This window comes from Medicago truncatula, chromosome 8, assembly GCF_003473485.1.
Source record: "Medicago truncatula cultivar Jemalong A17 chromosome 8, MtrunA17r5.0-ANR, whole genome shotgun sequence".
Lineage (NCBI taxonomy): Eukaryota > Viridiplantae > Streptophyta > Magnoliopsida > Fabales > Fabaceae > Medicago > Medicago truncatula.
Window position 1 is genome coordinate 9,529,720 of NC_053049.1, and position 14,314 is coordinate 9,544,033.

At 32.4% G+C, this 14,314-nt stretch overlaps 2 protein-coding genes across 3 annotated transcripts; one reads left to right on the forward strand and one right to left on the reverse strand.

Annotated features, from left to right (window-relative positions):
• LOC11440392 (pentatricopeptide repeat-containing protein At5g08510) lies at positions 1–3,351 on the forward strand. Its single transcript, XM_003627479.4, has 2 exons — positions 1–1,015; positions 2,494–3,351. The coding sequence occupies exons 1-2, from the start codon at positions 98–100 to the stop codon at positions 3,094–3,096; spliced, it is 1,521 nt and encodes a 506-aa protein (XP_003627527.2). The 5' UTR covers positions 1–97; the 3' UTR covers positions 3,097–3,351.
• A 125-nt stretch (positions 3,352–3,476) lies between these two features.
• LOC11439860 (calcium-transporting ATPase, endoplasmic reticulum-type) lies at positions 3,477–8,503 on the reverse strand. Of its 2 annotated transcripts, none has more exons than XM_013589129.3 (8): positions 8,209–8,503; positions 6,232–7,719; positions 6,011–6,132; positions 5,472–5,750; positions 5,001–5,384; positions 4,766–4,875; positions 4,449–4,677; positions 3,477–4,278 (listed from the first exon to the last, which is right to left on the reverse strand). In XM_013589129.3, the coding sequence occupies exons 2-8, from the start codon at positions 7,706–7,708 to the stop codon at positions 3,718–3,720; spliced, it is 3,162 nt and encodes a 1,053-aa protein (XP_013444583.1). In that variant the 5' UTR covers positions 7,709–7,719; positions 8,209–8,503; the 3' UTR covers positions 3,477–3,717. The 2 variants fall into 2 exon arrangements, with proteins under 2 accessions (XP_013444583.1, XP_024629680.1); XM_024773912.2 differs by lacking the exon at positions 8,209–8,503 and adding an exon at positions 8,093–8,182.
• Between the last annotated feature and the right edge of the window lie 5,811 nt (positions 8,504–14,314).

Sequence of the window (14,314 nt, forward strand, 5' to 3'; positions counted from 1 at the left end):
AAAAATGTTATTTATGGCTTTGTTTGTCCTGTGAAGTACCAAAGACGAGACCAAAACTTTCCAACGTCTTGGGAACAAAAACTAAAAAAACATTGTAATGAATCAAGTGAAACAATTTCATGGTTACACACTAAGAAATAACATAGACAACACCAAAATCCTCATTGAAAAACTACTTCAAATCCCAAACCTAAACTATGCACAAGTACTGTTACACCATTCTCAAAAACCAACCACTTTCCTCTACAACAAACTCATTCAAGCATGTTCCTCAAAACATCAATGTTTCACCCTTTACTCCCAAATGTACCTTCATGGTCACTCACCAAATCAATACACTTTCAACTTCCTTTTCACTACATGTACCTCACTTTCCTCACTTTCCCTTGGCCAAATGATCCATACCCAGTTCATGAAATCTGGTTTTAAACATGATGTATTTGCTTCAACTGCTTTGCTTGATATGTATGCCAAATTGGGTTGTTTGAAATTTGCACGCAATGTGTTTGATGAAATGTCTGTGAAAGAGTTGGCTACGTGGAATGCGATGATGGCGGGGTGTACAAGGTTTGGTGATATGGAAAGAGCGTTGGAGTTGTTTTGGTTGATGCCTTCGAGGAATGTGGTGTCATGGACTACTATGGTATCAGGTTACTTACAGAATAAGCAGTATGAGAAGGCTTTGGGATTGTTTATGAGGATGGAAAGGGAGAAAGATGTGAGTCCGAATGAAGTTACGTTGGCGAGTGTTTTGCCGGCTTGTGCGAATCTTGGAGCACTTGAGATTGGGCAGAGGGTTGAAGTATATGCGAGGAAAAATGGGTTTTTTAAGAATTTGTTTGTATGCAATGCTGTGTTGGAGATGTATGCAAAATGTGGGAAGATTGATGTTGCTTGGAAGGTGTTTGATGAGATCGGTAGATTCAGAAATCTGTGCTCTTGGAATTCGATGATCATGGGTTTAGCTGTTCATGGACAATGTCACAAGGCCATTCAGCTTTATGATCAAATGTTGGTAAGCTACTCGCTTTACCTGTTATTCATTTCCTTCGCATTTATCATGATTAGGGGTGGGCATGGTTTGGTTAACCATATTAACCGAACCGAACCGAACCTAAGTGTTGAAATGGTTCGGAATAACCGAACCGTTTAAGGTTTGGAACTAACTGAACTGAACCAAAGTTATGGTTCGGTTAACCGTTTACTTGCTTATTAACCGAACCGAACCAAAACCAAAATTTTGAACCGAGATGTATTTTTTTATCCTTTTGCTAATTTAATTGTGTTTTTTTGTCTTTTTAAATTTAATTGTGGGGTATTCAAAACATTATTGTTATATTAAGTGTAATCCATTGATAATAAATTAGCACTGTGTTGATAAGCATAGGCTGATGAACTCATTTACGAAAACTACAAGTTTCAGATTGTTATACATAATACATATAAGTTATACAATCAGCTCAAAGTTAATTTTGCAGGAATTATAAATCATCTAAGCTTGAACAAATAAAGCTAGAAACTCAAAAAGTTGTTGTCACATAAAGCCAGCTACTATGTAATTTTATATGATACTCAGAAAATTCATATCTACGGATTATCCCTTGAGATCAACTACCTTCTGCAGAAAAGCATGAAGCTACAAGCTTCACTTACCTTACATCATAATTCATAGCAGGACATACCACAAAATGTTATTTGTTGACACATATGTTGGTGTTTTTTTAAAATGATTTATCCAAATAAAACTAGAGAAAAAGAGACATCCTGCATACGAAAAACAGTATAGAAACTCAAACTGAAACCAACACTTGAAGCAAAACACATGACATCCTGCATCCTTTATTAATAAGAGGTGTTGTGTAATTGTGTTATATGGTTATGGTTTGGTTCGGTTCGGTTTGGATAACTGTGGTTATTAATGGTTCGGTTCGGTTAATTAACTGTTATCAAAATAATGGTTCAGTTCAAAAATTTGTGAAATGGTTCAGTTAATTTTGATATGGTTCGATTCGGTTCGGTTATTGGTTAATTTTGCCCACTGATAGACCCTTTTTTGAAGTAATTTTAGGGTCAGTTTGGATTGGCTTATTTGAGTCTATCTACTGTGTTAGTGTTTGGGAGAGCTTATGGAAACATCTTATGACATGTCCATAATTTGTGTTCAGCTTATTTTCAAAAGCTCTCTAGGATAGCTTATGAAAATAGGTTGACTTCAATTTTATCTTTTGCTATAGAAATAGCTTATTTGAGTCTATCTACTGACATAAGCACGTGTATTACTGTTTGGGAGAGTTTATGAAAACATCTTATGACATCCATAATCTGTTTTCGGCTTATTACCAAAAGCTCTCTAAGATAGCTTATATAAAAATAGTTTGACTTTGTTATAAAAATAGCTTATAAATAAACACTTATATGAAGCGCTTAAGCAAACCTTACGAATTTCTATGTAATACTAACATTGGTGTTTCTTTGTGTCGCTAATGGTGACAGCGAGAAGGAACTTTGCCTGATGACGTGACATTCGTGGGGCTTCTCTTGGCATGCACACATGGAGGCATGGTTGAAAAAGGCAAACATGTATTCCAGTCAATGACAAGAGACTTCAACATTATTCCCAAACTAGAACATTATGGCTGCATGGTTGATCTACTTGGTCGTGCCGGGCGATTAACAGAAGCTTACGAGGTCATAAAAAGAATGCCAATGAAGCCAGACTCGGTAATATGGGGTACTTTGTTGGGGGCTTGCAGTTTCCATGGTAATGTTGAATTGGCTGAGGTAGCAGCTGAGTCTTTATTTGTACTTGAGCCTTGGAATCCAGGAAATTACGTCATTCTTTCGAACATTTATGCATCCGCTGGGAAATGGGACGGAGTTGCAAAGCTCAGAAAGGTGATGAAGGGAAGCAAAATTACAAAGACAGCTGGACAGAGCTTCATTGAAGAGGGAGGTCAACTGCATAAGTTCATTGTGGAGGATAGATCACATTCAGAAAGTAGCGAAATTTTTGCTTTGCTAAATGGAGTTTATGAAATGATAAAGTTTGATAAAAATGAATATGAATGGCATTTGGATTTTGATTTGAACAAATAGTCATAGGGAGTAGGATTCATGGTTGATGCACTAAAATGAAACCATGAAGTTTTCTACAAACCCCATTTTTGCCAAGCAAATGAGTTGGCTTAATCAGTTTATAATACTCACAAATGTAAATGAAAAATATTAGAATATCCATCATTGTGCCGTCATAGCAGAGTCATGGATTTTATTCTTTAAAAGAGCTCAAGGCCTGCCTTGAAAGATAACCATCTTTTGGATATAATGAAATTGTTCAATATTGCTACCAACATGATTTACTATCCACTATATTGGCTTTCTGATTTGGTGCTTTATGTGTGTTTGTGAAGATAGAATCATAATCCTTGTACTATAGCATAATTGCAGGTACAATAGCATGTTAAGGTACAGTAGCATTTTAAAACTGCTTTTATTGGTGTAAAAAATTTATGAGAACTTAATTGTGAGAAAATCAATACTCATGTTTTAGTAAGACTTTCTATAATGATTACAAAAGGTGACAAATTTCTTGTCGTAAATTAATGAACTGTAATTTTCCTAAAAGTTAAAGTAAAAATTTATCAAAGAATTTGGCTTTATACTTCCAAGTCTTGTGTTGCACTTGCATTCTGTGGTGGCCATTGAACTGAGATTTCATCATGCTTCTTTCTCTTTTGTCTTCCTCCTTTGACTCCTCACCGCTAATTTTAGAATCTCATCAATAAGAATAACAGGTGCTGATATCAGAATCACCAAAAACCACTCATTCAAACTTAGTGGAGCAACACCAAACACCTCAGAGAGGAAAGGGATGTAGAGTATGAGACAGTGTAGAGCAAAAGATATTGTCATGGCTGCCAAAAGCCATGGATTCCTCCAAGGTGGTAATGTCCTCAAACTATTCTCTTCTGATAGGGCATTCAAAGAATTGAACATCTCAATTGCCACCAAGACAGAGAGAGAAAGAGTCATTGCCTTAACTTTGCCAACTGAAAAATAGTCACAAGGATTTGAAAACGCGATCACGCGACCGCCACCAGCGTCAAATGAAGAAACATTGAAATTAGACCATGAAGGGCACTCCCTCCAGTTGAGAAGCTGTGTCAATTCTATAACTGTGTGTCCATCACTAACAAGATTGATGCCAAGGAAAGATGCTTGTGTGTACCACAATACAAAAATGCCAACTGTTGCAATTCCGACATAGGAACCAATTACCTGATATGATGAGCATTAGCTTAATGAGTTTATGACAGGCTTTGGTATAGACATGCAAAAGGATGTTATGATTGATTGACAATGTAAAAAATCTTTATGCTGACAATATATATGAATTAAATCCTGCAAAGTTAATTGATGAAACTGAAGAGATTTTGAGCTGAACTTACTAGGTAGCGGAAAAGAACCCATGCACTTATAAGAGCATCGTCACTTTTTCGAGGTGGCTTCTGCATGATATCAACATCAGCGGGGTTGAAACCAAGAGCTGTTGCAGGTGGACCATCAGTGACCAAATTCACCCACAGAAGTTGCACTGGTATCATACATTCTGGGATCCCCAAAGCAGCTGTCAAGAATATGGATATAACTTCCCCAACATTTGATGATATCATGTACCTGAAGAAGGTTGAGTAAATTTGAATGATTTGTATAGATCAACAAAATGTAAAACGTGGAAGAAGAAAAAAAAAACCAAGAAGCATACCTTATAAATGCTTTCATGTTATTATAAATAGCGCGACCCTCAGCGATAGCTGAAACAATGGTACTAAAATTGTCATCTGCAAGCACCATATCCGAAGCTTCTTTTGCAACCTGTGGTAATGCAAGGTTATAAATAATATTTTGATGAGATGGTGAAATATTATTTTAACCTTTAATACCACAATAAATAGGTCAACTGCATAATCGCGGCTGCAGTATAACAAAAGTCAGGTTACCTCAGTTCCGGTTATTCCCATAGCAATCCCTATGTCAGCAAGCTTAAGTGCAGGTGCATCATTCACACCATCTCCAGTCATTGCAACAATCTCTCCCATTTCCTTCAGTAGTCTCACAATTTCTTGCTTGTGTCTAGGCTCGGCTCGCGAGAAAACCTTGCCTCCATTTCTCAACAATAATTTAACTTGTTCTGAATGAGAAAGAGACATGAATTCTTTACCTGTCAAACTTTGACCGGTAAGATCCTCATCTGTAGAAAACAATTTGATTTCCTTACAAATAGCCTCAGCTGTTGACTTATTATCTCCGGTTATTACCATAACTCTAATACCAGCTTGCTTACAATCTTCAATTGCTTTATGAACTTCCTCTCTAGGAGGGTCCTAATCAATTCAATTATAAACTAAATTAATTAATATCCTCTAAAAGTTGCATCACAAGAAATTGATAAAGGTATAATGCAAACTTACTCTTAAACCAACAACACCAACAAAAATTAAATCACTTTCAATGGAAGAATAGTATGTTGGATCAAGCAATTTCTTGTGTGCAGGATGAGTATCTGCATAATAGTCTGAAAATTCTCCCAACTCATCTTTACATGCCAATCCCAAGCAACGCAGTCCCTTCGAACTCATCTCATGGAGTCTTTGAAGAAGTAGTTCCCTACATTGATCATCTATTGGAACTAGAGATCCATCGGCAAGTTGCACATACGAGCTTCGCTCCAATAAACTTTCAACAGCACCCTGTGATTCAATTACTTTAGAGCTTGAAAATGTAGCACTATAATGAAATCAGGAATAGAAAGAGGTCACATTTTATATTTGGAAACTTGTACTGATGCATATATCTTAAGCTATATGCAGCATAGCATAATATTATTTTGGTAATGGTGATGTACTAATTCGAAATGATTTGAATAAGATTCAATTTGAATAGATATTTTCTGATAAAATTTATTTTATGATTAACTTCAATCTAGTGATAAAGCATCAAATCAAATCACCTTGACAAGAAGCCGATTTTGTCCATCTGGTTCGCGAACAATAACACTCATCGACTTCCTAACGCGGTCAAACTCCAATGTAGCTACTCTTTTGGATCTTCTATTCCACCACTCACAACAACCTGAACAATAAAAATCAAATAGTACTTTGTTATTCTTAGTACAATAGTATTTTGACAATTAACTTATCTAATCTTTCATAAATTAGTCCATTTACCAACCTAGCTTCAAAGTGTTGCAATCCACCATGTTGTTTGTCGCAACTAGCGCATCGTGAGTTTTGTTCCTTGATTTGGTATCTGGAAACCCCATTTTTTCAACTAAAACTTTGAGAGCAGCTTCAGTAGGCAAACCTGTGGCTCGAAATAAGCGACCATCAAAATAAACACCGGCATCATTACAAACAGCACAAATTTCCGCCATGGCTAACAAGTTAGCATCCATGTTATAGCAAGTCCAATCAACAATCCCTCCATCTTTTGGATCATATGTTGTCCCTTCAACACTAATGACTCTACAAGCAGTTGTTTTCCCTCCCAAAGTAAAGAACTCCGTCGCAGACATTTGATTTGTAGTCAGTGTACCGGTTTTATCTGAACAAATCACAGTGGTACATCCCAAAGTTTCAACACTTGGAAGCTTTCTCACAATTGCATTCTTTTGTGCCATTTTCCTTGTACCAAGTGCTAAACAAGTTGTAATAACCGCCGGAAGACCTTCTGGAATTGCAGCCACAGCAAGAGCAACAGCAATTTTGAAATAGTAAGTGCATTTCTGAAAAGAAAATTGAATGTTTGTAGGCCATCCATCAACAACATCCCAAGATATGAAATTTTTGTAGTTTATAATCCAAACAACAAGACAAACTATTCCAATAGAAGTTGTAAGCCTGCCACCAAATTCGTCTAACTTCTTCTTCAAGGGAGTATCGCTTTCCTCCAACGAAGCCTCGTGTATTTGCTTCTGTATCTTTCCGATTTCGGTGTTCATTGCCGTGGTAATAACAATGCAAATACAGCTTCCATTGACAACAGTTGTGCCTGCAAATACCATATTTTCTTTGGCCTGCAATTCACAATCATCCATGAAAATAGGATTGGTTCCTTTGAGAACCGGCATTGCTTCTCCGGTTAACGAGCTTTGTTCCAATCTCAGTGTTGATGTTTTCAAAGCTGCAACTCTCATGTCGGCCGGGACTTTATCTCCAACGCGCAACTCAACAATGTCGCCTGGAACAAGCTCCCGTGCAGGCAAATCAGGAACAAAATATCCATCCCTTAACACTTTTATAGATTCACATTGCAACTCTTTAAGAGCCTCAAGAGCCTTTTCAGCATTGTTCTCTTGCCAAACTCCGACAATTGCGTTAAGTACTAAGATTAAAATGATCACGAGCGGCTCTACATAAGCCTCGAATCCAGATTCACTTCCTTCAAAGTATGCCAAAAGAAATGATATAAAGGCTGCTGCCAAAAGTATCTTCACCAACATGTCATCAAATTGTTCTAACACTAGTTTCCATAACGGCTTTCCCTTCTCTTTTGCTAGCTCATTCCAACCGTATTTCTCACGCCGCTTCTGAACCTCATTAGAACTCAAACCCTTTTCCAGTTTCACACCATACTCTTCCAAGCACTCATCAACTGACCATGACCATGCAGGGAATGGCTTTTCCTCCATTGGAACTTTCATGTGCATGTAATTCACAACTAGACATCAATAAAAGACAAAAATTAAAATAAAGATTTGTTACAACAATTGACAAACAAATAGTAAAAAAATCTTACTGCTATCTTTGGTATTACAGTGAGTTTGCCATAATCACGGTGGCTCACATGATTCTGGTAAACTCATTGTGATACCAAACATAAACATGTTAGAGAAGCACAAATAACACGTATTAGATTGGACACGGTCACAAATACAATCACAAGAAAGAATAAACAATATTTTATAACAAAATTAATTTTGTTTTTTTAAGATGAACAAAGTAATTGTTACAAGGCAAACATAAGAGGACAATATCATATCATACATCAAAAAACATCTTGAAAGGACATGAAATAAAGACAAATTGCATACATCAATCACTCTTATAGAGATACAAAAATATGTTGTATGATAAAACAAGAATTTGTGTTGAGTATATATAAAAAAAGATATAAATATAAAACAAAAACAAAAACAAAAAGTTGTACCATTAGAGGAAGCAGATAAGGTTAGAATTTGTCAGCTTGGAAACCAAGCAAAGGTAAGGAATTTTCCTGGTGAGTGAGGAAACCTTTTGTGCAAGAAATTAATTGTACTTTGTGAAGACTAAGGACAAGTCACTGGTCTTTGTGTTTGAACAACTTTTAGACAAATTGTGTTATGTTTCTGAAAGAGAATTTTGGAATATGATGCTTTCAAAATTCTTCTTCTTCTCAAGTGGAGACAGTTACTTTAGAATTTTCTAAAGAAATGTGTGAGTTGGAACAAACTGCACAACCCCACTTTCTCTTCTTTTGACTTTCTGTACTATTTAATGGTAACGTTACACACACACTTTTTTAAATCTTGTTTCTCTTTTTATTTTCATATATTGAATCATATATAAACACTTTATAGTTTATATTTATTTATCATAGAATTCAAGCACATAGCTTTATTGCTTTCAGATTGGTCAAACTCAAACATATATAATATGAGTTATATTGTTTCTTTTTTTACAGGAATATGACTTTTATTGTTATGTAGCATGCAGTGTAAATATTTTTCACAAATACATCTAATAAAATTATACGAACCTTCAACCCAAAAAAAAATATACGAAATTTAACTGACAAAAGAGTTGAGGTTGTTAGGTCAGAAATTGTGATCAACGTTCGAATCCTGACTCTTTTACATGTGTCTGACTTTTTAAATGGTTATCGTCTATTTTGTCAATCTATAAAAAAAAAGAAAATTATATGGATGTACTTTGACAAAAAAAAAATTATATGAACTATATTAGTTTTTAAAATATCTCTTTATTATTTATATGGTCAAATGTGATTAAATGAATGTTTTTGGTGGTCTAAAACCATTTTTCGCAGTCGGGAAATGTGATTAAATGAATGTGTAAAAGGGTTTTGTACCAAATATAAACAAATTAATTCCATAATATATATTTGAAATTCAATATTGGTAAATGAAATACTCTCTTCGTCCCAAAATGCAAGAAAAATGAGTCAACATAAGTTGATGTATTTAGTACAAATTTTGAACCAAATATAATAATTTTTGTTGAACAATTTTTGTTTATATTTTAAGACAAATGGAGTAGACAGTTATGAGATATATTTATCCTTTAAAGAAGGTTGGTAAATTCCGGTTGCAAGTCGTAAACACTACCAATCTGAAAATGGTTTTGTTTTATAGTTCTATGTTGTGATATATTTTTAAAATTTGTATTTTATTTGACTAAGTGTTAAAAAGGAATTTTTGTTAAGAGTCAATCATAATGAAATGGGATCCAGTAGCAAACATGTGCAATATTAAACTTATTCGGTTTCAATCTAGTCACATAACATTTAAGAGTGTTTTATCATGTATTATGGTTCTATATCATTCGAGTGATTAATGTCTACCGTTACGCGTAAAAGGTGTCTAGTTCACATTAAGAAAAATTAGTCACATAACAAAATGGCAGGAAAAAGGTTAATTAACGACAATTTCATTAAACGTGAAATAAAAAAAAATTGTATCATGTTAATGGTACGGACTTTTTCACATCTCGTCAAAAAATTAGTCATCACATTAAAGATGAATTCTCCCCATTCAATTAAATTTTCTCCTCATCCAAGAGTCAATTAAAAAGTTCTTAATTCTTAAGCAAATATGATTATCTCTTATTTTTATGCGAACATATGATTATCTTTTATACTTAAAAACATGAATGTTGGCACGTTAGGCAAGTCATGTAGCTACCAAAAAATATGTTAGGCCAAGTGTTACTGTCATGATTATGATACCTTATTCTTATGTAGTGCTGCAACAATGAGCATGTAATTTCTTGAAAAAAATAATGATTTTTTTTTATTAAAAAAAAAAAGGTGATTGCTTTTGCTTATATGCGACCAAACTTTATGGAGGAAGTTACATGCTCTTTTTCTTTTTTTTTTGAATAAAAGTTGCATGTTCGTTTACCACAAAAGTGTGCAACACAAAAATAATAAGGTATGCAACACTAAATAACATTATGTGAGTATTATTTCAACAATTATTTGGTTGACAACTTTTTAGACAACCATAATTTACAAAGGAAAAATATGTATTTAAACAAAAATCAATGCAATAGAGAGATAAAGTAAAAAATAATGTGAGTATGAGAGAGAAAATTGTCACAAAAGTTGTCACAAAATGGATGTTCAAATATCATTTTTCTAACATAATATCAATTGTTTACTAAAAAAATCATTATATCAATTGTAAAAAAATATAACATTGTATTTTCTTTTTCTTTTTTACCGAAATAACATTATATCTTTGACTTTTTTTATTCTCTCTCCTCTTATTTTCTTCTTTTTCCCCTTCTTATGTGTTTACATTTTTCCTTTCAACCGTTAAATATTAAAATTTCTAATTTGTCAAAAAATATATATATAAAGGTCAGGTTAACTTGTGTCCTAAACACACAAGTTAAACAATACAAAAACAACAATTTTACATTAAAAAACATAGTATATTAGTAACTTTAAAGAAGTTGAATCTACGACTTTTAAATTCCTTAATATAGATCTTGCATGCACAAGTTAGTATTTGCCAAAAAAATGAATCTTTTATCAAAAACATAAATTTACTCCCATCCAATTATTAAATATGGTCGTGTTTATATAATCACATAAATTTAAATATTTAACAAGTAATTTCAAGTTCCTTCAAAAAAGTAATTTCAAGTGTATTTGACTAATAGCAGTACTATATTTAATATTTGTCGTGTCTATCTTTCTCACTTGTGGAAGCTTCCAAGCAACTTCCTTAGCCATCACCATCATGTACTAGTACTTCTTCGGCCATTGTGCTCCCATTTTTTATACCGAGAATAATCACTTTAGTTTTTGAATGAGAAAGAAATAGTCAGTGTAGTTCTTGAATACAGAGAAATAATATTTATTTTATCATTAAAATCAACACAATTAATCATTTCATTAATTATCGTGCATAAATCTTAGTAAACAACTAGTCCTGAAGAAAGTTTACATTCTTACTAGAAAAGATAAATACTCCCTCCGGTCTTTATTATAAGAAATAATTGATTTTTTAAATTCATTGGGTAAGTGATGTATCTAGTCTATATTTATTACGAGATACATTAGTTATTCAATAAATTTAAAAAGTCAATTGTTTCTTATAATAAGGCCCAAAGGGGGTATTATTTAGAGACGAATAGAGTAAGTCACAAAATATATGCATCATTATCCTATTGAGTAGTGATATATGTACAACTCTTTGATACAACTTTCATGACAACTTTAATTTTCTATCTTTTGATAGGTCAAAAATAATAGAGAGAGAATAAGAAGATAATGTGAGTATGAGAGAGAAAGTTGTCAAAAAGTTGTTAGAAAATGATTGGACAAATATCATTTCTCTATCTTATTTCTATCAAAGTCTGTCAAAAAATGCTTATGTGGATTTTATTGCTAAGTTGACAACTTACCTCTCTCAAAACTAGGATTCATAAGTGTAATATTTAGTCTTATTTTGAAACAAAAATCATTTGATTACTTGATTATAATGTTGTTAACAAAATATTTATCTCTAAAATTAGGATTGAATTAACAAACAAAAGAAGAAAATGTATAAAAGTAATTATGTTTGGTGTCATAAATATTTTTTAACCTTCCACCTCAATGTTAAATGGTCATATAATCACTTTTTAACAAAGTTGTAGAAAAAAATGATCATTTTGTTAAAAAAAAATAATAATTAAAGGACTAACTTGTTTACTACTATAAAGGACCATTTTGAAACTAAAAAAACTAAAATATGGTATAAACGTTAAAATTAATTGACCCTGGGATGTATTTGGCCTATATTTATTTATTTTTTAATCAGATCATCTTTGCGTGAAATAGAAAAGACTCTCTTTTAATTGGTTAGAATCATGATAGCTGAAAAAGTTATTCCTCAACAAATTCTCATAGTTGAATTTAAACTCAAAGGACCTCTGGTGAACCGGAAGAAATTGGTTATAGTCTCATTCAAGTGATTATGGATTAGTATCTTTTTATGTTTTTAGTTTTGTGGCCGCATAAATTGATTTTGGATTACAATGTGTATTTTAATAAAACATAAAACAAAATTACTAAGTTTTGTGCGTTGGTTAATTGGTCATATCTTTTTGAGAAAATGTATTGGATTGATATTATTAGTTTGGTCAAAGCAAAAAAAAATTCAAACAAACATAAGTTAACTATGTGATTTGATATGTACATTTTGTTACAATTGCACAATTAGGTGAGTAAAATATTTGTTGTTTTTAATTTGTTATCTTTGTCAACTATTTAGACGGAACACCGCTTCCATATTTTTATTAAAATGAAATCTTAGAATACAACGAGAGGGAAGTGGATGAAATCAACATTGAAAGAGAGTCCATGTTGAAATAGATCTGGAAACGGAAGAAGCTAAACAAGAACAAAATGGCTCCATCGTAGACGAAGGAGATCTTACTATTTGTCTTTTTTCGGAAAAAAAGATAAGACTTTTACTTTGAAAAACATTGAGGAAGATAGTAATCTCTTCACATTGAAAAAACCTCTTGTAACTACTCTTTTCTATTATAAAAAATGGATTAGGCCATTGCGATATATAAAAAATGATCGCTTTGAAAAAGTCATACGAGATGAAAACTCACAATTTTTTTTCATATATGTCAAAGTGATGTAAAAGAACCAGTATCTTTCATGCATCCATCTGATTTTGTCTAGTTTTTTTAAAATCATACAAAAAATGGATCTCTTCACTAGAGATAAAATCTCCTATAATGATAATGAGTTGTCCAATTATTGAAGCTCCACTAATAAAGAAAAAAGAAAGAGTATATCTTGATCATTAGAGAAGAGCTATATCTTTGATCGTATTTGCTTTTTCACTCTCATGAAATAATATCAGTTAGGCTTCCTCTAACTCAATGTCCGATTTTGGTATTATCAAAGTTTTTAACATCAAAATACATCCTCCTAATGCTCCTTCTATCAAGAAGGTGACTTGGCTGGCATCCTTCATATCTTTAATTAGATAAATTGTAATATCGATGGTGCCTCGTCTGGTATTTCTGCTAAAACTTCTTGTGAAGAAATTTATAGAAATACATATGTGGAATATTTAGAAGAATCAAAAGAGGGAAGACAAGAAAAAAAAAATGAAAAACTAGTCCAGTGCAGAGGTAGGGTAACACGTGAATAGGATTGGAATTTTGAAATTTATGCAAGGATATTTTTGTTTGAAACATCCATCTTTTGAGACTCATTTTCTCTCCCCTTAAAAAATATATATATTTTACAAATGTACTCGTAACTTGGGGTGGGAATAGGTTAGTTCGACTTAAGCTTTGCAAGATTTAACCTTTTGAAAGTCTGATAACCAATACTAGTATGTTTAAAATTTTGTTTCATATGAACATATTTAAATAAACAATGTGATCTAAGTTTAAATAAACTAACGAACTAATAGACGAATGAGATTAAACCCTTTTTTATATTTAATATTTTTTAAGAAAATTTAACATGAATTATTAGAGAATTTGACTATATATTATATCATAATTCAATTTTAGTTTATAATAATACATTTAAATATGCGAAAAATGAATACACACTAATAAACGTAATTTTTTTTTTAAGGAAATAAGCGCAAATTATTAAAAAGGTTAACAAATTTATAATTTAATTCAAAGTACAAAATAAATATAGTAATATTAGTGGTAAATAATATTATTCATATTTACATAAGTAAAGCTGCCCAATAGATCTAATAGGTTTTTTATGACTCGTGACGTGACATTTTTAGCTTAATGGGCTTCTAAAAAGCCTAATACTGCACTATTTAAGAAGAAGAAAAAATGACATGTTATGGCTTGTCATAGGCTAGATCGTAGATCCTTGTATGTCAGTTTGACGTATTATCATCCTTATTCACAATAACTTCCCATTTAAGTTGTTTTTTCGGTTTTTTTATATATTCGGATTTTTCAATAAAAAAAAGGCAACAAACAAATGCATTACTCTTAAAAAAACAATTATTTTTAATATATATATATATATATATAACTTTTCAATC